Raw genomic sequence first — 26,103 nt, 5'->3', positions numbered from 1 at the left:
ACAAACTTTAAATCATCTCACTTAAAAAAAATTAATGTCATCATAAGTGATAGTCAACAAATTAAACTGTTAACTGCCAGACATAGTTATTGATATTGTTATTAATTTTGAGCTTTATTTATATGTCTTCATGGATATTTTAGTTAAAACTTAGAGGAAGTTGAGTAGTAAGTGCTGGCTAGATGAAGGTTTGGTATTTCTGAGCTTTATTTGTTCACTGATAATGGAAACATAAGCAATTTTTGAAATTTCAACCTGCACTGGGTAGTTCATATCTCCTGAACCAATTGCCAAAGGTAAGATATATATCAAAGGCCAATATAAGTTACAGCTGAACAAATCAATAGTAATTTAGAAGGGCTCTAATACCTGGTTTGTTGACATGATAAGATTGAGGAAAGTATTAAATGAGGTAACAAATATGAAAGTATAAAATTCTACATGTGCAAATAATAATTTTGTAAATGTTTAGCTTAACTTACTTTTTCCATAGTTCGTGAGCTTAAGTCATTTTGTAGGCTGAAGAAAATATCAACCCAGGAACACCCCTGCCCCATCTCTCCAAAATGAGCAGAACTAACCTGAGGCCTGGGGCAAGGACAATCACAGAAATGCTAGAAAGAGCAAGCCCTAAACAATTGTTTTGGTTTTCCTTTGAAAAACAATTGTCCTTGAAAAACGGGAATAACATACACTTAACTACTGCCAGAGTTAATATCTGTTATTGGCTTTATACCAAATTCAAGGTCACAGTAACACTGTGCACTCCCAGCTTTACCCTGGGGAAAGGTTATTAAGAGGAGCAAATAAAGGGAAATTGAATGGTTATGGGTTAAACTGCTGGAAAGCACTTAAAGGGTTTCTTTATTTTGCTATTTATTCATGCACAATGTCTGTAGTATTTAAATGTGTTCCTGTTTATTGCTGAATCCATTTAGGCAGTAAGCTATATCTTTGTGGGGCTGCTTGTGTGATGTAAATGTAGGATTGCCATCCTGGGAACTGTAATTTTGTCACCACATAGGTGTCTCTGGCTGAAGGTTTTTGACTTACAACACTTACTATACAAGTGTTAGGGTGACATATTTAAATTATTTTCTAGCTTCAAGAAATATGCCTCCTCTGTGGTGGGACTTTGGTTGGGTCTGAAGAATTGGGAATAAGCACAGAAATGTAAGAAAGAAAACAATTACTTGAGGCACTCTAGGGTCAACAAATTGACATTCTTGCCCTTGCTATTCAGTAGGAAATAACAAATTTACAAGCTCTTCACTGTTTCCAGTTGTTGTTTTTTCCTTGAAACTGTGTCAATAGACTTTAAAACCATAGAATAGTTATTATTTGTGTATTTCAAGGTGAGTACGAAAGAAAAAAGATAATGATGGAGAACAATAAAAGTGATAATAACGAACATCTGTGGACTTGGTGAAAGCATGGACACTGTCGGAGAGTGAGGGCTGGAGCTCCCTGCTGAGGTCAGTTTAACTTGTCACATGGTGCAAGGCCTCAGAAACCTGTGCGCTTTCAGATACAGCTGAGTTTTATTGTCTTCATTCATCCACCCACTCATTCACTCCTTGTTAATATTCACTTGGTCTTTCAGGCTACTATCTTTGAGAAATCCTTGGTTCTTGATTCTGATTCATGACATTTTCCCAGCTTGTTCAAGTGAAGGATGGTTTTTAAGGCCTAAAATTTGTTGCATTTGATTGGAGTTTTGTAGGGTGTTGTCAACATTTCTGGTTCTCTTCTCATGCTATTTCTGTGCCCTTCTAAACCATGGTCTAATTTGCTTTTAACCAGGTTCTTAAGGACTTATTTCAGGCAGGTAGTTTGATCTTAAGTGCTTAGATTTAACATGGACTATTTTCTGCAAGAAAATAGTTGTCTCAGCAGAAGGTGAGTGCGATACTTTGATCTTTAGTGACTCACAATTTCAAATTTGCTTGTGATAACTGTATTTGTGACTAATGTCTCAAGTGAGGACCAACTTGATATAACTCAAGTAGGGGGAAAGATCAGGAATGTGATTCCAGTGCAGGGCATATGTAGAAGTGCTTTTTATGTAGCTGCAGAAATATTACTACACTGACACATCAAGGGAACAGATGTCATAGCCTATTTAATAGTCATCTAAATAACAGCTCAAGGTCAAAAGATGTTACAATAAAAATGTTAAAATAATGATAAACATTTAAAATATGTGATGTATAGGATAGTGTAGGTAGTATGGACTCTACCACTTACAGACATTTAATGAATCTTTCCTACTCTTCAAAATATGAGAACTAATGTTCTACTTCAGTGTGGCTACTGAAATAAATAAAACACATGGAGAATAGCAGTTACTGGTTTATAAATGATATTATAATTAGGTAATTATTAATTTGACCAGTTTATTTTAAGCTAAAAATCCCTGTAAGACACTTTCATGTTAGGAATTTCAGAATATAAAAATACTCTACTGCTGGATTACCACTTGGCATCCAACACCGGTGGATTACACACCTCTCATATCTGCTCTATCATTAACCAGCTTTTGAATTTTGATTAGTTTCAGTTCCTACATTTATAAAAATGAAGTGATTTCTTTACATCTTTCCTATGATTCTTTTGTTTTCTATATTTTGTTGATCAATGAAAAACAACAGTTGAAAACCCTTTAACACTCCTGTGAACCTCTAGAAAAAGATAATTACCTAAATAGAATGGCTTTTAGGCAGACTGCTGCCTAGACTCGGGCAATTAGATGTTATTTAGAAATTTTTTCTTGATACTACAATTACTCCTGATAATATCTCCCAATTATTTTGCCTAATATTACAGCACTACTCCAGGACAGATTTGATATCTCAAAAGTGGATAGATGGAACAGGCTGCAAAGTGGTGATTGACTTTTGATGTTTTGGCTTTGGGAACATTAAGTTTATTACATATGTTTTTGTGCCAGAATTCGAAGAAAAGGAAAAGAAAAAAACCCAAATGTTGAGCATCTTGAACGGTGTGGTATTTAGATAGGAGTATTTTATTTACTTTATATCTTTGCTACTCAAGAGTACTTGCAGTCTGTGGACTTGGCTATATCAATATCACCTGGGATCTTGTTAGTAGTAATGCAGAATCTCAGGCCCCACATAGACCGCAAGAATCAGAGTCTACATTTGAGTAAGATCTGCAGCAGATTCTTATGCATATTGCATATTGAAGTTTTGGATTCACTGTTATTATTATTATTATTTTAGATGTTTTAGGACTTCAGTGTCTTTCATGTAGTCAACATAAAATACTGGTAATGGATAAACAATAGGAGAAAAGACTCTTCAGCAAGGATCTTCCAGAACTCACACATTGCTCTGGTCAAACACTATAACAAGAACAGTCAGATGAACAAATGATAAGGGAGTTTGACAGAGTTTTTTTAGTTTAATGGCATAACTGAAAAATAAAGAACCTACCAACCAACCTTCTTTTCCACCTACTGAAAAGAAAATAACAGTGAATTGGAGAGCTTCTAATGCTTGTGAAGCAGCTTCAAAAGGGAGGTGGGAGGGAAGGGAGAGACAAGATTGTAAAAACATAATGCTATAATTCACCGGTCAAGGATTCTAACAAATTCCCAGTCTCTACATATATCACTGAGAACTAATTAAGCATTAGTAAGATAGTAATTTTTCAGAGTTACTGCTCCCTGTGGCAAAAAAAACTCTTGATTGTAATAAGGTCCATTCAGTCCCAATACTCTTATAAAAATACCCAATATTCTAATAATTATGAATAATTAATTCATTAACACATTTAATAGTAATCATTGTGGTTCATAAGTGTCATATATACTAAGTGCTGCAGAGAGTGTGATGAACAAAAGTGACTCAGTCCTTTACTCTCCAAGATTTTCAGTCTATTTGTTGGGGAGATATATACATTAATTAGTTAATCACAAGAATGAATTTATAATTATAAACTATAATAAGCATTGTAAGTGCTGTAAGTCTGGGAAGGTTCCTTGGAAGAGGCATCATCGGAATTAAGATGTTAAAAATGAGTAGGAAATAACCAGGATAAGATTGCAGGGGCTGTGGAGTGGGAAGAAAATTTTGAGTTGAGCGATCAACATAAACAGAACCCTTTGCTGTGCAGAAGCTTTTTAATTTGGTACAGTCCCATTCATTTATTTTTGCTTTAACTTCCTTTGCCTTTGGGGTAAATAAAATTCACAAAAACCGCTTTGAGACCAAGACCCATAAGTTTAGTACCTGTGTTTTCTTCTATGTATTGTACTGTTTCAGGTCCTATATTCAAGTCTTTAATTCATTTTGAGTTAATTTTTGTGTATGGTATCAGCAGATTAGTTTCATTCTTTTACATGTGGCTTTCCAATTTTCCCAACATGATTTATTGAAGAAGCTTTCCTTTTTCTATTGTATGTTTTGGCTTCTTTCTGGGAAATTACTTGCTCATATACAGTATATGGGGATTTTATTTCTGGGCTCTCAATTCTGTTCCATTTACCTGTGTGTCTGCTTTTTTGCCAAAACCCTATGATTTTGATTACTGTAGCTTCACAGTATGGTTTGAAGCCAGGGAGTGTGATAATAAGGTGCACTTTTAGAATCAAAATTATAGCAATATAGGAGCAACGTATTGAATAATATGGCAATAAAAACCTCAGAAGTCAGATACACCAATGTTTTAGGCCTGACTATCACATAATAGCTCTGTGTTCATGAATAACTATTTCCTCCTCTGAGTCTCAGTTTGTTTTTGACAAAAACAGACAGTATTTTTTAATAGGACCTATGAGAGATTTTAATATAATATAAATATAGATCCAGTGCTTGGTACAGTTTAAGTAAACTATTGACATCTGATGTTATTGCTATTATGGTTATTGGTATTATTTAGTCTTTGCTTCTCTTCCACACAGTCTTCAAAATATTAATTTACATATTAATTTGAAATTATTATTTTTGTCTATTAACTCTTTTTCTCTTTAACCTGAGTAATTCTAGCCTGTAGGGTCAATAAGGTGGGAATGAGGAACACTCTTTGGAGTAGAGAAACCTCCTCATTGAGGCATAATGCTTATAAAGTCACCAGGAATGCTTTGCGACTGCTCTGTATAAATTTCAATATATTTACCTTTTGCCTGCCTGGCAACACGTGTCTATGAGCTAACATGCAGCACCCTGCCCCTGCCAGAGAACTATTACTTATACATACAGATAATTTCAAAATGATAGGCACTGGCTCCTACCTACCCTACTGGCCCTTAGCCACTAAGTGCTCCCTGCCCATGCTGAAGTGCTGGTGCTCATATACTTCTTTTCAAATATTTTAAATAATTCTGCCCTACCTTCACCCACATTACTGTTTAACTGCTTCATGCACAATATAAGCCTGTATCAACATAAAAAATATTCCACTTAATTACAGTATCAAGAACCCACAGGGATCAGTATCTTCCATTCTTCCATAAGTCACTAGAAAAATTTAAATTTTGGCTAAATGTACTGTTTGTTTACATTGATTTAACAGGAGTAATAGTAAATTTCCCTGAGTTGGGATGCCACTAATCTATAAATCTTGACTTTAGATTCTTTTTATAAGAATAAAAATTTAATAAACATATAAATAGAGCAAGAAAGATATTTTAGTTATAAAATGGTAGAAAATGTTTTTTCACATACTTGTAACAAGCAATACATCTGTTTACACATTTTCACAATTAATTAAAAATATGTTTATCACACATGAGTCTTACCTAATGAATAAAGTGCCTAAAACATCCTTTAAGCCCTGGCTGAGTAGCTCAGTTGGTTGGAGCAACATCCCAATGCACCACGGTTGCAGTCCGATCCCTCCTCAGGGCACATATAAGAATCATCCAGTGAATGCACGGGTAGGTGGGACAACAAATCAATGTGTCCCCCACACACTCTCTCTCTAAAGTCAATAAGTAAAAAATTTAAATAATAAAGATAAAAAATCCTTTAATTCACAGACCAGCTTCAACAGTACCTATGTGCAATTATCCTGGATCCACAAACTTCCTTATCTTTAAATAGTTATGTGATGCAGATTCACACTAAATTGACTGACACCTCCCTACAATCAGGTACAAGAAAGTAGAGTTTAGGGTTTGTTTTTTTAGAATATTTGGATGAGTGTGAAAGAGTGACCCATGTAAATCATTTGAGCTCATTCCTTTCATGCTTGCCAGCATGGTTCTTAAAACACAATATTTGTCCTGCCCTCTATTTTTTGTTAACCTGTAGAGTTCTTGATGTATAATGTTAAATCTGTATTCTGTGCCCCATGATTTCTAGCTAGTTCATTTAGCTCTGTTTCCTTCAGGTTGATGGAAGGAGGAGTTAATATCCTCAGCTTTCTAACAGCAGACATTGGAAAGGATCACGCCTGTCTCTAACATTCCTGGCTCTCTAAGCCAGACTGCAAGAAATATTACAGGCAACAGATAGTTTCATTTTAAATTTAGACACCCAATATTTGATGTTTACAGGCCATTCTTAATTCTGAGTCCAAAATTTATGGTTCGTTCTGGCGATTATCATCACAACAATCTCCTGCAACTCAGCTGAGCTTTGCGCTGCTTTATCAGTCTTCCCTGACGGCTGGAACTGATATATAGCACCACGTCCAAATCACCCGTGCTCAGAGAGACTTGCTTTATGACTCCCTGGATGTCTGTCTCATCTCCTGGGTAGGCCAGTTGGCACAGTCTCAGTGAAAGGGGAAGTTGACTCTTGGGAAAGAGAACGATGGTCATTAAATAAAAACTTAGCATTTAAGACTCTGAACCCATCTGAACCAAGCTAGATTGCATCATTTATTAAGTTACATTTACTGAGTTTTGTTGAGTGCTAAATAATGATGAAGCAAAGGTGTTACCTAATCTACCTTGCAAACTTAAGATGAAGTGTGGTGTATAAATCTCCTGAAGAGAGGGTAAAATAGTGGCAGGAGCTGCTTCAGATTCAGAAGCACATTTCAAATGGATATTTTATAGTGTCCCCTTTGAATATAGAGAATTTAGTTTTGCCAGTCAGAAATGGGGTGTCATTTAGGTTCCATTCCACAGCATTAATTAGAGATCACCAAAGGACCTTAGAAATCTCTGCATTGATTGTGGAAGAATTATTCACTAAATCGGCATTTTTGAAAGGATGCGGTAGCACATGCATCTATTACACATGCCAGAGGCCAAATGATATTTTATTTTAAGTGCTGCTCATTGGACCAATGCCTATCTACTTTTGTGCCTTTTTTGTTGTCTGTCACTCGCCCCTCCTCTCTTCCTGGGAAACTAAAACTGACAAAACTGGATGAGGGGACTAGGCTTGGTTATAAGCAGGCTTCCTATTTCTTCTTTCCTAAATTAAAGACTGTTCAGCACTTCCTGACACTTTGTCTTCTGCCATGAGATAGCAACAGGCAGAGATAGAATTAGAGGAAAACCCACAAGAGACAGGCTGTGAATGAATCCTCTTCACCTTTTGTCCAACTTCACTTACCAGGTGTCCCTGGCTGGTTTGGCTCAGTGGATTGAGCGTCGGCCTGCGAGCTAAGTGTCGCTGGTTCGATCTTCCAGTCAGGGCACATCAGAGAAGGAAAACTCTGACTCCAAAAAACCTCCGCTGCCTTGCGGCATACCTCTTCAGGGGAAAGGCTAAGGGAGTAAACCCCGACAGAAAATCCGGAGCCGGAGTCCCTAAGGCGGTTTGACGTTGTAGTCAACACCGGCAACTCCTGCGGCGCACCTGAAGCCAAGCTGTATCGACTCCGTCTTTCCCTTGGACCCTTCAGCTGCGAAGAGAGTGGGGGTCTGCTGCATGGGCAACAGCAGACCCTCCATATCACCCTGCCCAGGCTCTGTAGCTTCAGCTTCACTGGAGAGGACACTCCAGCGTCATCGTAAGATGTCGATTCAACACGGGAGGAGACAGATACCGTGTCACTCCCGAGTCGGACTGCACAGCCATTCTCGGCGGTGCAGATAGACTCTTAAGAAGCTACACCATCGTCTCTCGAGATGGACGGCTGCCGATGACTTACCAGGTAAGTTGTAGCTTCTTGAGGGACCAATAGACTGGAAATATTCCTCCACTGGTATTTCCTTCTAGTGAATTAAAAAATGTTCTTCATGTAGGGAAATATAACCAGAAGGCAATAAGTATTCCCAATAGTAATGGTACATGGAGATCAGATGTGGAAGGAACCCCGAGATCCTGTCTGTTTTTGTCCCCCATTTTACAGAAGAGGAAACTGAGATTCCTAGAGATGATGTAATTTGGTCAAGTCCACACATCACATACTTGGAAAAGTTAAGACTTAACCTTATCTTCTGAATTCACTAAGTAGAGATTTTGTTTTCCTCCACATCAGTATTCTGAATGAAAAAAGAAACTTAGATATATTTGGAATTAGCCTTAGAGCTATCAGTTCAAATAGAAAAGCGTTTTCTTTGAAATTGCATTGCAAATTTTAAATTTCTGTCTGTTAGCAGGGCACTAGGTGAGTCTGGGGCTATGCTCTAAAGCTGGTTCACTGCTCTTAGGTTTTCTCCCTTTCAATGACCTTCTTTCCCTTTGACTGACTTGAACCCTGTCCTCAGGCCTGATCTCTGAGGGTGATCAATATTCTACATGTTTCCTAACAAATGTCTTTCTTGTTATCCTTTCCCAATTACAAAGAGCCAACATGTGGATGCTTCCAAGGCAGCCTTTGGAATTTAAAATGAAAATAACTAGGATGTTCAAAAAGAAGGTAAAATAAAGTAATTATATTTCTATCTCTCACTATTCCTTTAATTTTATACAGTACGGTAAATTCTTTCCATAATTTTAGATTGGAAACTCAAGCAATCTCAAAACTTTTCTAGTTAGCTCTCTTCTGTCACTCTTTCCCTTCTAATCAGATACTAGAATGTAATTGTCAAAATTCCTGTCCTGATTTAAACGGAACCCCAATTTCCCATTTAGTACTATTGGAGGAACAATATCAATAGTTGGGGAAGAGGTGTTATTGCCTTTTTATTTCTTTTTTCTTCCCCTCTATGAGTGGGGCAAGGGGATGGAGGAGAGATAAGGGGAACAGGAAAGTTATTTCTGGCTCTCTGGGTATTGAGAGCTGTTTCCCTAGACTTGCTATATGGGGTAAAGTCCCAGCAAGAGAAAACATGGTGCACTAAGCTGGTAATTTGAGAAGAATGTATTAAAGGGCCTTTTTTACATAGGTATGGACAAGATTCGGGGGAACCAACAAGGTAGACCAAGACCCCGGGGTAGCATCTGCTGAGACCCCAACAATCTCTAGGTCCAAAGGAGCAAGTGAGGGAGTGGTTCCTGGACCCTGGAAGGGTAGCTGTGTGAAGAAGGTTGCCTGTCAGGATCTGTAGTTTTCAGGAGAGAAACACAACAAACTCACAGCAACCCCAGAGTAGCAACCAGAAAATAAATACCCAGCCTTACTCTCCTCCCACCCTCCTGTCCCTCCCAGTGGCCAAACTCACCTGAAAGCAGGGAACAAGGGAGCATCTTTATGACATTTGGGATGTCGGGGCAGGGAGTCTGGTGAAAAAAATGGTGGAGAGTGAATCTGGAGGGGCAAGTGGAAAAGCCCGACATGGCTGCTTTCATGGGGGCCTCTGTTTCACCTACAATTCACTTGGTATGTGTGATTGTTGCTTCTGCAGCTGACTACTTATTCTCAAGATCCAGCAGTTTCTATAACTCCTCTAAGCTCAGCTTTATTTACTGATCTGGGCCAATGATCTTGAAAAAAGCCAAGATGACCCCAGACCAGCTGTCTTTAGCGGGAGGCTCATATCTGGACCATGGAAAATGTTCAGATATTGGAATTCAGTCACTTCTTCTGTCTATTCATCAGCAGACTAGCCAGCTACCTCTCACCAAGTAGATTTCTCAAGAGAGAGTTTACACTTGCCCACTGAATCTCAGCTGCCAGGCACTCATATCATACTTTCTAAATGGCACCATTGAAGTCTCTCTTACCAGACTTATGTGGGTGAGGGTGTAGGGAGGAGGATGGGAATCCCAGATTAGCTTTGTCCATTTCTATTCGAAAAAATACTTCCCAGTCTCCACACATTTCAACTTTATACCTTCATTATAGATATGAGGTTCAGTTTCATTTAACTGGCTTTTAATTATTTCTTTTTAAAATCATTATCTTGCTCTGGCTCATCACTGTGAAATGCTCTATGCATATATCGGTGCTTTCATTAAAGCCGAAAATTTTAAATAAAATAAAGAGAAGTAGAAATTTTCATATATTGAGTAGCGTTTGGGAGTTGAGGGTATAGGGAAGGAGAAAATATTTTTGAGCAGGGGTCATTGGTGACTCAAAATATACCAGTTATACCATATAAGTGTTTATTCTGACTGTACATAGTTAGATCCTATTTATGAGGTTTTTTAAAATTAAAGATGTATGTACAAATCAAGTTTTATAACAAGTAATACTTTTAGTAGGCTAAGTAGATTTTCTGTAAAGGAAAAATACTTAAAAAGAGAATATACTTATTTTCTTTATTTGTAAAAGGAATTTTAATCTTAAAGAAAATTATTACCTGTTAATTTATTTTAAAAGAAAAATTTCAGAATCCAAGTTTCTTTGAAGTGGAGCCTATTTAATTTTTCTCCATTATTCAGAATCTGAAACTCTATGAATTATGAACCTTGAAAGTACTAACTGAAGATAGCAGTGATAGAAATAATTCATTTTAATGAGTAAAGAATAAAGCCATTGTATCCTTATTTTATAATATTAAAAATAAACATGTTTTCAGGACACAGATTTTGGTTGATGGTGAAAGTGAAAACAATAATAAGAATGGTAGGAATCTATCTGGTCTAGACCTCACATGTTCGTGCCATGAAAAAAACTGTTAGCCTCTAAACTCTATAGAGCTCTATAAACGCTGTAAAACTCAGTGTCAGGTGAAGTTTGACATATTGAGCATAATTAAACTAGGAAACCTGGCTTTGGAAACAAAAAAGAGTGGGAATTAGACTTAAGAAAGTGAAGGAATGGTAAAAGATTAAATTTTCATGAGATGAGTGCTGTTCTAATAGTTTACCTCCCAAAGCCTTGTAGAGACATAAAAATTGCTAGAGAAAAGCAGTTCTATTTAAAAGATGAAAAATAATTTATTTGTATAATGCCATATCATTGCTTATTAGACTTTGGAGTGTTTTTGAATATTAAAAAAAGAGTCTCTGCCAAAAGAACCCAAGGTATAATTGACAACATAAAATATTTCATTCTTTCCCTTTCTTACAGATTCTCTTATATTAGCATCACAGCTGTTGTTTTTATGATAAGCACTCTCTCAAAGCTAGCTGCTGGGTCATGCCTTTCAAAATCAAAAGGATTTCTAGAATTAGATCTCCTTCTAAAATATGCCAAGAACCTCTGACAATGACTCAACAAAGGGATTTTGGAAGTTAAGGTGTCAGTAAAGACATAATGTACAATTTAACCATTAATTGGAATCAGGATGTGTACATTTGTCCTAGATATCTACATTTTGTCTACATTGACTATCTTGAAGATTATACTGTTTTCAAAGGCACGGTGTCTTGTGAAACAAGATTTCTACAATTTTTCTATTGGCCATAAGCAAATCCTCTTCAAACACAGATCAATATCATGTTTTATATGTTTATTCATATGTCAGTCAATCATTTTAAAATATTCACTCAAATCAATAAATACTGAGCATATATTATGGCCAAGCACTGCAATGAATATAGCAGTGAATAAAATAGTTTATGCTCTCTACACTCAGTCATCTTACAGTTATTCTTATTACTAATAATAAATATAAGTTATTAAATGACAGTTACTACCCTACATTTTTATGTATATTATTTCACATACTTTTCACAATGATCTCTAAAGTGGGCATTATCATCCTCATTCTATAGATGAGGCGACTAAAGTTTAAATTACGCAACTGACATGTGGTCATCTTGTTAATATGTCTTGGCACTAAGATATGAAGAATATCTACCTGATTCTCCTATCACACCAATTTCTAATAGCAGTTTAACACAAATATTTTGTAAGTGCAATGCAAATATAAAATGTACTGAACAAGCTGAGAAAAGAAGTCCAAGTTCAAAGGCACAGAAATTATTTTAATGCTAATGCCACAAATGACTCATTTAGTCAGTTTTGATTGTGATATTGGACAGAAGTTTTATTTCATCGTTTTAAACCATTGATCCCCAAAGCAATGTGCTTATTCAAACAGAAACAGCAACAAAACGCACACACACACAAACCCATGAGACTGACAGGTTTTCTATTATTTTGCTTTTAAATAAAAATATTATCTTACCTTTTAAAAAAGACATCATTTTATAAGACAAATGAAAGATAGAAAATGGTAATAGGTACTGTCAGATTGAAAACCAGTTTTTATGGTTTAATAACTGGATTATATCTATTTTTATATTTTCACCACCTGAATCCTGAGACAAGTATTTAGGAACCATTAATGTACACAATATTTTTGGATCCTGCCCTTCATGTAAGTAAAACCTAGAAATTTGAACATATTCCCTTTGTTTAATAGTAACCATGGTATAGACACAGTCACTGACCTAGGAGCTGGCAAGATCTGATATCCATTAGAGCAGGGGTCACAATGTAGCTTAATGTTGAGTCACTGAATTAATTACCCTATCAATTAAATTAGTAACCCCCTTCTTTTCAATTTTTTCTTATTAAGAACAATGTTGGTTCCCAAGTTTGCTGGACTTGAGGGGAGGACAAGAAACTCTGTCAGGAAGAGAGGGAAAAATGGTGGAAATGGGATAGGTTGTCACAAAACATCAAAGCTTAAAGTAGAAATCACAAAAGAGTGTGATTTTAGGAAATAATGTACCAGCTTACTCCTGACTCTTCCATTCTTTATCAAGGTTACCTATTGGTCACTGGAGTAAATATTTATATCTACACTTATACATGTATGAGGGTAAACCAAAAAGCCTGAAATTTATTTATAAAACATTGTGTATTTATTCTTACATATTTAAACATCAGTCACATTCAAAGTACTCTCCATTTGATGCAATACACCCATCAAAATGTTTTTTCCACTGCTCAAAACAGTTTTTGAAATCATCGATTTTGATACCTTTCAGTACTTTGCCGTTTTTTATTTCACCTCTTCCACATCGGGAAAATATTTCCCTTTAAAGGATTTTTTCATCTGGGGAAACAAAAAAAATATGCTTAAGGCTAGATTGGATGAATAGGGAGGGTGGGGCACAAGAGTCATGCCATTTTTGGTCGGAAACTGCTGAACACTCAGCGCAGTGTGCAGGTACACTTGTAAATCACCCATCATGAAATGGGCAAACAGATTGAAAGAGTCTTAAAAAAAAATCAGTGAAGCAAAATGCAGCCTCTCATAACACCACCAGCTGGTGCACTGATACAGATGGGCTTCTAGAACACTCACCTAGTGGCCTGCCCATCAGTAGATAATTCTGGTTTTGGGGCGGGGGGGGGGGGTCCATCCTCATATGAGACTGATTTTTCAAAGAGCCAGCTTTAAAAGAAAAGGTTATGGTTTATATCCATCTCTGAGATTCAAAGTAAGTAAGTAACATCATTAGTAAAACAATTTGAATTTAGTGCAGTGCCAACCCAGGAATATTTCTTTCATGTTTGGTGCATATCAGTTGAAATCCTGCAGTCTGGCATAAGCATCTTTGGTCTGAGAATATATGCAACAAGCTCCAGTGTCATGTTCTCAGTACTTGACACTTACTAGACTGTTTCAACAGAGAATTCCAGCACCAGATGCTTTTAGAGGTGGGAGGGACTCGAGATCAAATAGTACAATTGCCTCATTTTACAGATGCAGAGACTAAGGACAAGACAGGTGATTCAACCTAGTTAGGTTACCCAGGGAGCATATTTAAGACCCCCCATTTTCTGATCCACGGATTGGATTTCATACCAAGTTCATGTTGTACTTTCTTGTAGGGAATAACAATAACAGTCTTTGAATAAAAACACTAATTGAATAGGATATTTGACATCTAACAGGATGGATGTTAATTACTTTTGCTAAAAATATAAACACTAATTTTTATTAATAAAGCTGTTTGAGTATTATTTACTATTCATAAAAGCATGGTTAATCATTTTTGCATTTATTTATGTTATCCACAGTTATTAACTGAGTGCCAGACACTGTAGTAGATACTAAGATTACTAAAACTTGACAATTTATAAGATGAGGCAGAGTGTGAATAAAAGGTGATGCAAAGTTTTACAGGTATTGTAATTGAAATACAAGTAGGTAGAGAAACTAGTGGGAACCCAATGAGAGTGATTTTAATTTTTATATTTTATTTTTTATTGTGATGTTGAAATCAGAAAGACTCAGAAAGATGATATAGAGAAGGAGGCACTTGCACTGAGTCTTGAGTTAATGAATTAGAAGTTTTCCTGTAGAATGAGCAGAGCTTAGGGCATTCCAGGATAAAGATATAGGGTGTGGAAAAGGATAAGAAAATCAGTCAGCAGGTGTAACAATGGCGACGTATTGATAAATACAATAATAACTGTAACATTTCTTGTTTCATTTTATTTGCCCAAACCTGTAAATTCTTTATCTCTTTCATCCTCAGAATAATCTTATAATAGTACAATTGATATATTATCTCTATTTTATAGCTACAAAAAGTAAGACTTTGAGAGATTAAATTGTCCAAGGTCATGTAGCTGTCAAGGGATAGAGCATAGATTCAAACACAATTTTAACTGAATCCACAAACATCTATACTATTTTGCTCATTGCTTTTAAGAGCTACATACATATGATTTATATAAAATATTAATTCGGGTTTTAAGTTACAGTTTATTAAAGTATGGTGGATAAAGTCTGGGATTAGACTCAACTCAATTTGATCCTATCTTACTGCATTTCCTCTTGGGATATGATGTTTAAACTTACACTTCAGTGTCTTCATATACATCTGTCTGAAGAGTTACTGTGAATAGGATTTGAGACAATACATGGAAAGCACTTTGCTGTGGTAGATGTTTCACAATCTTTGGTGTCCCCTCCTTGACCGCAGTCCCATCTCAGCACGCAGCTACCTGGGGCGACATCGTACTTTCTTAAACAATATAAAACTTGAAGACACTGCAGTCTTCAACCTATTTCTCTTGATAGGTTAGTCATTTTAGTCTTATAAGGTTATTTTTAAAAACCTCTTTTCAAGTCTCAGAGTTAATTTTCTATTTGTTTTAATATTATTTTTCATAGCACAGACCTTGCTTCAGAAAGATTTTTCTGATACCCTGTCAGGATGTTTTCTCATATGCCATTTCTTACAGTTCCATTCTAGAAAAAGAGATTTCATTTTTTTACGCTTGTCTATTTGTATGTCTTTCATGCCTGAAAAATGTTGATGAGAATCTATGCCTCTGCTATGTGTTAAGCATAAAATATTTTTAAAGCTATTTCTGCAGTGAAGGACTAAGTTAAGGACATCGTATTTCATCTTCACCATGCAATAAAGAATTCCCATTTAAAGGGAATTTTCATTTTAAAAGGTTGAATAAAATGGCACACATTTAAAATGCAAAAACAAAAAACATGAAACAACAACAAGGCCATTACCCCTTGTTGTTTAAATTCCATGCAGGTCTCCTTTCCACACTGATAACATTTACATCTGATTATGAGTTAGATAAATTTTTATTTGCTTTAAAATTTATCCTTTAGTATTGGAAGCTTCATAGTTTTTGGGGGGTCAGCATCATGGCCTTCCTAGCTTAAATGTCTTATTTTATTTGTATCACTTCATATTTATATTATTAGTACATTTCTAACACATTACAATGGTTACTTATGCAAGAAATTATACAATAAAATTAATATATTATTCTTTAACCATTTTTAGAGAACATGGCCCTTTCACTGAATTTTAAAGTTAGATAGGACTGTAGGAACAATTTGGGGCAAATCTTCATTTTATGGGTGTGAAAGTTAAGCCCCAGAAATGTCAAAGTATTTGCAAAAGATTTCCTTCATCTAGTCTTTTTTTTCTCTCTGTCGCTCAACAAATAACTTTTGAGCTCCTATTATGTAGAAAGCACAGTGCTAGGTACCATGTGGGACAAATTCTATGTAAGAAGTTTCTCTCAAGGATTGTATAGACTAGTGGGAGAAATGCATGAGGATAAGCAATTAACCACCGGACAAATGTTAATGAAGTGAGCTATCCACAGCCCTTCAACAATTCCAATACTGAAATTTGCATCCTCATTTTGACCTGGTTTTCTCTTTGAAATGACCATCTCAATTCAATGCACCATTATCTGTCTAGCCCATCATCACTACTGGAAACCTGAACACACTGGCTTAGATTGTTCTCTCTTCTTCACCCTCTAGAACCTGCCAGTTATCACCTTATCTAGCTCACTCATACAGGGTTTTTAGGACTGTTAATGCAACAATAGAATGTGCAGACTCCAGCAGGTCAATGTATTTGAAATAATGATCTGTTAGTGTCACTCACCTGCATAACTTTTATGACTCCTGATTGCCTATAGGATCAACCTCATATTTTAATGTGGCAGAAACCTCCAAATCTGCCTCTCCTCACACTTTTTATACTAATTACTAAGTACTCCATAAGGACTTTTGCCTTTGCTAAGGCTATTCTTGTGCCCCTAGAGTGGGCTTCATTTTCATCTTCTCTTGGCTGACTCTTACATACCCTTCAGTACTCAATTTACACCTTCACCCTTAATAGGAGAGTTGCTCCCATTGATACATATATTCCCGGCGTATCGGTACTAAGTATTGTGTGTATGTCTGTTTCTACCACTAGATGTGTGCTTCTCAAAGGCCTAATGTATTGGTCATTAGTATGGTGTGTGGCATATAGTAGATAATAAAAATTTCTTGAATAAATTGAACTGTTCATTGAACCAAGAGTTATAAAAGGAATATAAAAAAGTACAGGAAAGTATCATGGAACAGAATAATGAATTCCAGCTGAGATGATCAAAAAAGACTCCATGTAAAATTTAGTAATTGACCTGAACCTTAAAGAAAAAATCCATATCCAAAAAGTAGAAGACAAGAAATGCAAAATGAGGTTTTTCCATGAATACCATTCCTGAGTTGTTATTTTAGTGCATAGAAAATAAAGGACCCATTATGTTATCTCATTAATTTTTGATGAATAAATAAGAAAGTAGATCATGTGAAACCTTGAACACAATGATCAAGAGTTTGTTCTTAATTTCATTGACAATGGGAATAGAGTGAAGGGTTTTGGAACAAAGAAGGGTCATGACTAGACCGCAGGATGACTAGAGAGTAAACACCTCAAAGTTTGGAATTTTGTGTTTGTTTTTTGCTATTTTATTCTTAAATAAAGGGTGATTTGTATAAAGAAAGGGACTCACTATACAATTGAAACAAAAGATATGTTTTACATCTTTCTGAGGTGAGGGAAATGTTCTGTATGTCTGCTGTAGAAGAAAGTAGTCACTGGACACAGGAGGCTATTGCTCACTTTAAGTTAAGGAACTGAGGAATTGAAGCTTTACTTATAGTTAATTAATTTAAATTTAAATAGCCACATGTGACTTAGTGGCTACCATTTTGGAAAGCATAGCATATAAAGTACTCCCTAACAGAGTCCCAACAGGAAACAGAACACTCAGATTAGGTTAATTCAAGGTGAGTTTATTTGTAAAGAGACTTTTTCTAACTGTGTGGGCTGCTTTAAGGGAACCACACAAGAGAGTGCATGCAGTAACCTGTGGTAGTGACATGGGAACAATGGTGAGGAAGAATTGATGGTAAGACTATAGTTAACATTATAAGCCTTGCCAACAAACTCACAACTATCAACAACTGAATCTAATAAAAACAAAATCCAGTGAAGCAAACCAGAATAGGAACAGAATTACAGGTATGGGGATCATTTGGAGGGTTATCAGATGGGAGGGGGAAGGGGAAGAAATGAGGAAATGGTGCAGGGATTAAGAAGCATAATCGGTTGGTACAAAATAGACAAGGGGAAGTTAAGAATAATATAGGAAAGGGTGAAGCCAAAGAAGTTACATGTATGACCCATGGACATGAACTAAGGGGGCTGGGATTGCTGGAAGGAAGAGGGATACTGTGTGGAGGGGAGCAAAAGGAAAAAAAAATGGGACTACTGTAACAACATAATCAATAAAATATACTTTAAAAAAGGTTGTAAGCCTGGATCACATTGGGACATCATTTATAATATGCAACAATAATTTAAAAGAAATTTTGTTGAATAAAATTTATGCTCAAAACTCTTCTATTCAATAAAACCTTTCCTTGCAGTTTATTTACTGATGAAGAATGTGATTGCTTTTCCTATGTAGTGCTGATCCACACCATGTTTTCTTACTGTCTTTCTTTCCACTTGTAAGTGGTAACTTTTCCATTAGCCGGGCACTGCTGACTTAATGATGGCTCCTGTCAAGGCTTCCTTTAAGGAGCATCCTCTCTTCTGAGCACCAGGAAAGTAGGGAGGCTCTGACTGTTATTTGTGTTGTGTTTTAATATCCTGCCCTTTCCATCCCATACTTCAACACACACAATTCACCTTCAGTCCTAGCTCATTGCTTGATGATTTGTTAAGGCTTTGAAAACAGAAGGAACGAGGGCTTTTAAGCAGGATGGGGCTATTTCCTTTTGCTTTATTTATTTTTATGCCATGCAAAAGGAGTGAAGAGGCATAAAATAGCTTGACTGAAGCCAAATAAATCTGGATAAATAGAGCAAGAATCCAATAAAAAGCTGGAGGTGAAAAAGAAGACAGATGAGGGAGGAGGAAGGAGAGAAAGGGGAGAAAGAAGGAAAACTTTTTTACCTCCTGTAATGATAAGGACTGTTTATTATGACCTAGAGTACAAAATGTCTTTGACCCAATGAAACATTTTAAACTAAGGTTAAACTCTGGGTAGAAATTAGGAAAACCTCTTTATAGTTCACATTGAATCTCTTCATGTTGTCACCTCCTGTCATTTTTTTTATTAAAGCTTTGCATGCCACTGCTGTTCACTGTGAGAAGGCTGATATCTTTTAATTGTTGTGATGAATCATATCGCGGAAGCTAGTGAGTTTTTATGGCCAACCCAACAGAAGTCTCTCATATTATTCCTGATGCCCTGTGTGTGTGTGGTGGTGGTGGTGGTGGATGGGGTGGGGGTTGTTGTTTGAGGAGGGGTTACTTTGTACCACTCCTGCCTCCTTTGGACTATCTCTAATTTCATGAAGTGGAAAGAGATACAACTAAGAGCTAACAATGCATGGAACTGGAGAGTAAGAGCTAGGTTCTTTAGGTAAAATTATAAACTCTCTTACATCCCATTGTGTATCTGTTTATGCCATTGCCTTATAGAGCCCTGCATTAACTTTTCACAGTTCTCCACTGCTAGCATGGAGAAAGCTGGGTTACAGCTGGGAAGGTAGCCCCAATTTCATCTGGCTAATTGTCACTGTTGCCCTTGTTGCTTCAACATCCAGAATTTTACTTTCCTCTCTCTACCTTCTCTTCCCTCGTCCTTCACTGGACACAGTCTCCATCGTGCACACATTTCACACCCACTTCCAAAAACAAAATGTGGTAAGGACTTCATAGTTTTCTCCAGTGTCTCCCCCTAGGAGACATCTGGAAATGCCTGGGGTCAACTTTTGGCTGTCTTAGTGCCTAGGAGTTGCTAATAGAATTTGGTAGATGGGTGCAAAGATGCCAAACATTTTGCAATATATAGAATGTGATCTCTAATTACAGTGATTTTTCCCATCTTAAATATCTTTTAATGCAGTTGCTGAGAAAATCTAGGTTTAACTAAGGTATGTGTGGGTACCAAAAACCTCAGCCAGTAGAGAGAGAATTTTAATGGTGTATTGATGGATAGATGCCAAAATCTCCTTTAGAAACTAGTATTGTATGACAACTTCCTGGTATATAGCAGGCCCCTAATGAAACTATGTTGTGTTTTGAATCAAGTTGTTCATTTACAAACTAGTCAACACCATTCAATAAGTCCTATACATGTTACTTTCAAAAATAGAAAAAAATTAAGGTATACTTGCGAACATCAAGATTTTAACCATTTCATAAGGATAATGATTATGCACAGAAACAAAATGAGTAGACAGGAAAAATTTCCAACTGCTATCAGTACAAGGGTAAGTAAGAGTTTGCGTTTGAGCAGACTTGTTGGAAGTTCTTTTTGGAAACCATTGAAGAACAGGTGGGATTTTAATAAGGGATTATTTGGGGAGAGACTTGCCGAAGTCAAAGGTACATTATATTTAAGAACTTGGGAAAAGAGATAGAAAAGTATAGAAATATTGTTACTATAAAGGACCATACTTAAGAAAATGTAGTGGAAAGTGAAACTAAGAAGGTAGGATAGGATAGAATGTAGATGGTCTTGAGCTTCTTGTACAGGAGTTTTTCCATTTGAAGGTATGGACTTCTGTATAGGTTTTGTCACTGGAGGCAGTGTATAGCACGTTGCCCAATGGTCTACACTTTGCCTTGATATCCTCTTTATGGAGTTCATGTTATACACTCCCTCAGTTATCAGCTGCTTAAACTTGCCTTCCTGATTTTCAAGGTCTCCTCTCAAAAGCCCTTTTCAGTTTATTAATTTAAATAGTAGCAATTTTCTGGAGGTGAATCACATAATGCTTTTTCTCAACCTCTTTTATACAAACTATCACTGAAAAAAGTATGATTAGATTCAATTTCAGTTGTCTCACACAAAAGTAATATGTAGAATACCAACCAAGGTGACTCTCTATTTGCTTAATAGCCTAAAGATTTAGGTTAATGATATAACAGAGAGAACTGTTCTACTTAAAGAATGAATAGGTATTGCACAAATTATTTTAAAAAGCCAAAAACAGCGCCCAGTTCTTAAGAACTTGAAATGATTTGTTCTTGGAATATTGTCAGCTAAAATTGTGGTCAACTTTTGCAAATTGTATGAATTTGCACTGCATATTTTATTTAGTGTTTAGCAAAACTCCAATATGGTTCTGCATAACTTACACAATACACTATAAAAATGACTTCAGAAACTCCCACAGAAGTTGACAATTTGGGCATCTAATGCTTTTAAGCTAATTGTATGCTTAGCGATAAAAAAGTTGACTTGTTAAAAATGATGATGAGAGTTTTGGGAGATAATACTCTACCTACTGCTGTAATGAATGCTACCAAATACTGTATCAGAAATATTTCAGAAGGTTAAGAAGAAAATAATGAGAGCTTTAATCACCATTCTACATATTTAGTCTTAAGTGAAGTGTTCATGAATCATAAGGAATATCATAGCAGTTTTTAAACCTATTCTTAAATTTTCAAGCTGTTATTTTCAGGAAATTTAGAAAGCAAATTGTTAAGTGCTAAAGAGTAATTTCATATCATTACTTACATCATTTTCTTTTCTCCCTTGCAGACTGGAAAAAAGGAAAGGAGTAATACCCTGAATATTGCAATAGACAACATGTGCAAGAAGACAAGAGACCTCCGCAGACAGGTAAGGAACGACAGAGACAGGGAGACAGAAACACCATGCGACATGAACTTTCTTTTCCATTGCTGCAATATTTCTTTCTTGTTTTTGTTCTTTTAAAATGAATTTGAAACACAAAACAAGAACAATAAATACATCCTTCCCACAGTTACACACCTCAATCGTTTTTGTGACAAACGTAATCTAAAAGAAAGTGGGACTTATTTTCAGGCACTTACATTTAAATGCTGACTCTGCTCTCATCAGCTGTGTGATCCTGGGGACAGATTTTACCTTTCTGAGCCTCTCTGACATATCAAATAGAATTAGTAATGCATAATATGGCTGTGAGAATTAAATGAAGTGCCACCGGGGCCTGGTACATAATAAATGTTTAGGGAATGTTGGTAAATTGATTCTATTACATTAAAAACTGAGTTTATCATCCAAATGCTTACAGCAAATGGCTAGTAATTCAGACACCCTATCAGTTACTCCTTCTAGTTCTTTTCAAGATGCTTCAAAAGTTAGTTTCTGTTTAAGTTAAAGCCACTTTTTAAACTTAGATCAGCAGGAGGATATGATTAGAAAGGATTTCATTAAATAATTTAAAAGTGCAGTATAATGCTACAAGTTAATTTTCCCCCGAGAAATATGAAGACTTTGCTGTTTTCAAAGACATTTGCTTTCCATTCTTTTCCACTATTTAAAACCAGAGTTTATTTTCAAACACAACTTTAACTTGGTCACCATTAACTTATAAAAGAGGGCCAAAAGCTTTCAACCATAAGCTTTTAATGCAATATATTATTGTAGTTTAATGGGAAGACTTAGTAAAATGACCTGAGCAATCTTTTAATCCAGAAATAGATTTGGAACATGAATAAATAGGGATCCCCAGCCAGTTAACATTAGCTCTGTAAAACACAATTTTGAAGGCTGGGGAAAATCCAGAATCTCAACTTTATGGCCTTAACATGAATTTTATTTTTACAATCAGCATTTAGACTTATGGAATGCAATAACTGAAAGGAACTTAGCACAACCTGTCATATGATGCAGTTGAGGAAGTGAGCCAGTGTGGTGAGGTGACCTAAGGAGGAAGGGGTATCACACCTACCCTGGGTCAGAAATTACACTGGACTCAGGGACTCAACCTCAGAGCTGTCCTCCCTCTTGGTTGCTTGGCTTCTATTCTCAATCTCCATCAGGATTTCTAGCCCATCTGGCCTCCCAGGACTTGGAAAAGTTATTCCTATGAGCTATCAGCAATTTTGTCTTTAATTCTGGTTTCATCCCTCAATGCCTTCAATGAAGTCATGCATAGTAAGCTAATATACATTTATTATCTCTAAAGCTCTGGAATCATAATTTTCCTAAAAAAAAAAAAAAAAAAAAAAAAAAGTCAAGATAAAGCAATCCCTTGTGTGTAGAATTATCAGATTTAGCAAGTAAAAGCATAAGATGCCTAGATAAATTGGAATTTCAGGTTAACAACAGATATGTTTTAGTATAACAATGTCCCAGATATTGCATGGGGCATAATTATATTAGAAATAGTTGTGTTTCTCAGAAATTCAAATTTAGTGAGTTATCTTGTATTTATCTTACAATCCTACTTGTTTTTCTACCTTACTAGTGTCAGGAAAATATAGGAAGAGTATGAGGGATTACTACTACTTTTTCTCATAGTAGGGAAATGTCTCCAGTTTGTAGAGAACTGCTATGTTTCAGAGTTATGAAAATTCTTTCATTATTTTGGTTAAGCATTGCTGTTGAACAAACCACGACAAATGATAGTAACCATTTTATTAGTTTCATGACACCACGGATTGACTGAGGGTCAGCAAAGCCACTTCTGTAGTTTTCACTTGTGGCCCCCCATGTAGTGGCATTTCAATGATGGCCATGTCTGGGCTCAGAGCTGTGTATTAGAGGCCCCAGTGTCTCTTCTTTCCTCTTTCAATAGAATGTCTAATGTCCTAGGCCTTCTTAATGTGACTTCTCTCTCCAGCAGGGTAGCCTGGATTTCTTACATGATGTTTCAAGACTCAAGAAAGAAATAATGGCAGCTGCCAGGACTTCTTAATGCCTGATCTCCAAAGTCACTAGAATACTGTTATCTCCACATTATGTAGATTAAAATAGTCACAATCCTGCCAGGATTAACAGGAGCAAGTAGAAGCAATAGCTCTTGTGGGAGAAGTGCCCTGAGTACATAGAAAGAGATGGAATTATTAGGAGCTGTCTTTGACACATCCATGGTCTTCAATGTCAGTGAAGTGGTTGCTGTGGTTCATTCTTAGTATCCTCATTTGCTCTCCCAGGACTTTATTTTCTATCCTGATATTTATGCTTCTGGCAATAATAAAAACTAGTTAAACAGCAACATGAGTCATCTCCACCTCTTCTTATTCTTGCAAAGTTAACCAAGCACTTTGGTTTAAGCATCTTAGCTCTTTCACACAGGAAGGAGAAAGCCACTACTCATTTTTTTTTTTTTTAATAAGGAACATTTCATGAACTTGTATGTCATCCTTACTCGAGGGCCATGCTCTTCTCCTCTGTATTGTTTTGACTTTAGTATATGTGCTGTTGAAGCAAGCAGGAAAGCCATTACTCTTAGAAAGTTTTTCTTTGAAGTATTTAATGTTCAGTTCTTGTTATAGATGTGTTTGTTTTTAGTAAAAAATAAACAGAGCCCATCTTTCTGCCGATTCATCCTAATCCGCTTGCTTACCCATGGCTTGTCAATCAATCAGCAACACAGAAACATTTTTAGCTTTGGTTCAGAGAATACTGGATTTCATCTGTGAGGAATGAGATAAATTGCTTAGATGCATCTGGGGAGAACAAATTGTACATTTTGGGGCAACAAGATTAAATTTCCTAGGAGGTGACGTAGTGTTTATTTGGTTTAAACTTCTTGCTCTGTGACTTGAATGCCTGTTGTACTTGAGAACAAAGATGAAAGTCCTTGGCATGGTGTTCCAGAGTCTCTGTAATTTGGCTCCAAATTAATCCCCTTAATTCTATTTTAAAATATTTATTTATTTTTATTGTTTTGCTTTTACCATTGTTCCTGCTTTTTCTCCCTTTCCTCACCTCCACCCAGGCCCACCCTCTCCCCTCCCTAAGTCAATACCCAACTCTTGATCCCTGTCCATGGTCTGTGCAGAAATGCTCTTTGGTTAATCCCTTCACTATCTTCTTAACATTCCCCTCCTTCTGCTCACTTTTTCAGTTCTTCCTCCTCACCACACTGGCACATTAACCTGTTCTCTGACTAAAGAGTCAACTTAATATTCACCAAACTTTCCATTACCTTTCCTCCCACCCTGAATGTCCATGGATCTTTGAATACATGGTTTGTTTAACTAAGAACCTTCCTGGCTCTCCCCCCGCCCCAGACCTCTAATTGACCGAGGAAGTTCAACACTAATGTAAATAGTACTTCTCCCATGAAACCTTACAATTGTCATGAGCTGGAATTGTTTTCTATTGTTCTACTATAGCAGTGATCCTATTCAGCCAGTACTTTTCTTCCCACTGAATTGTATGTCCTTGAAATGATAGTTGTGACAACATTTCTCATTTAATAAATGCTTTGCAAAGCTCTCTACCAACCTTAGTCCTTACAGTATTGATTTTTATCCCTGAAGTGAGAAATAATGCCATAGTACTATTTCTATCTCTCAGGGGAATTAATTTACTGAACATCACCCAGCTAACTGGTGGAGCCAATGTCTGAGCTCATGTCCATTTAACCTCAGCTCTAATTTATAACCACTACCCCATGAACCAGTTCACCTTCAGAACTTCCAGTGCCTAATACTTTGATTTTACTATCATAAATTATTTGAGTATTATTTATTTTATATATTTTTCTTTAAATGCAAATGTTCTTCCACTAGTCTCCTTTTTCATTATTTATTTGAGAAGTGCATACCTATGAAATTCTTAATAAGAAAGAATTTTTAAACCTTCTTTACTTTATTAAAAAACTAAAACAATGAATATATTCCATTTCTATTGTATTTGTCAGAATGAAACATATGTTTGGTTTAATTAGAGACAAGTTAAATTTTTTATGTATATATATATTGAGAAAAAATTGTCTATTTCTTAAATGCCAAAGTGAGGACTTGAGGTATGTCTAATAAAATGGGATTCTGGTACAAATAAACAAACAAAATGAAGACTTAATTAATTTTTTAGTTGCCAAGTTGCTGAATTGGCATATCCATCTCTTCTTTGCATTGGTAGTATAGGGCCACACCCAGAAAAAATATGAATGTTTTATATTTCATCCTCTTTATTCTCATCATCAGATAATATTAAGTATCCATAAGATATGAGTCCCATTAAATTTACACAGTAGGTATATGCTGAAATAATTATTAGGTTATTTAGTTCCTATTACTAAATTGAGTTTTGAAAGTTATATCTTGCTATTTGACTTAAAATTAAAATGGCATTACTATGCACAAATATATTTTC

The 26,103-nt window shown here is 36.0% G+C and overlaps 1 protein-coding gene and 1 non-coding gene across 2 annotated transcripts in view; one reads left to right on the top strand and one right to left on the bottom strand.

Moving 5' to 3' along the window:
* The window catches only part of CTNNA3 (catenin alpha 3), a 1,620,658-nt gene that overhangs the window by 825,177 nt on the left and 769,378 nt on the right, over positions 1-26,103 (top strand). The window contains exon 8 of the mRNA XM_090278091.1: positions 21,547-21,627. Coding sequence (XP_090134217.1) covers positions 21,547-21,627 — 81 coding nt within the window. The remainder of the gene's footprint in view (positions 1-21,546; positions 21,628-26,103) is intronic.
* Positions 24,105-24,211, bottom strand: LOC150010158 (U6 spliceosomal RNA). The gene has a single exon (XR_016511503.1). It is a non-coding gene; the product is annotated as a U6 spliceosomal RNA (small nuclear RNA).

This window comes from Furipterus horrens, unplaced genomic scaffold (assembly GCF_987537825.1).
Source record: "Furipterus horrens unplaced genomic scaffold, mFurHor1.1.pri manual_scaffold_5, whole genome shotgun sequence".
Classification (NCBI taxonomy): Eukaryota; Metazoa; Chordata; class Mammalia; order Chiroptera; family Furipteridae; genus Furipterus; species Furipterus horrens.
Note: the sequence above shows the minus strand (reverse complement) of the source record. Positions and strands in the feature narration are given on the sequence as shown.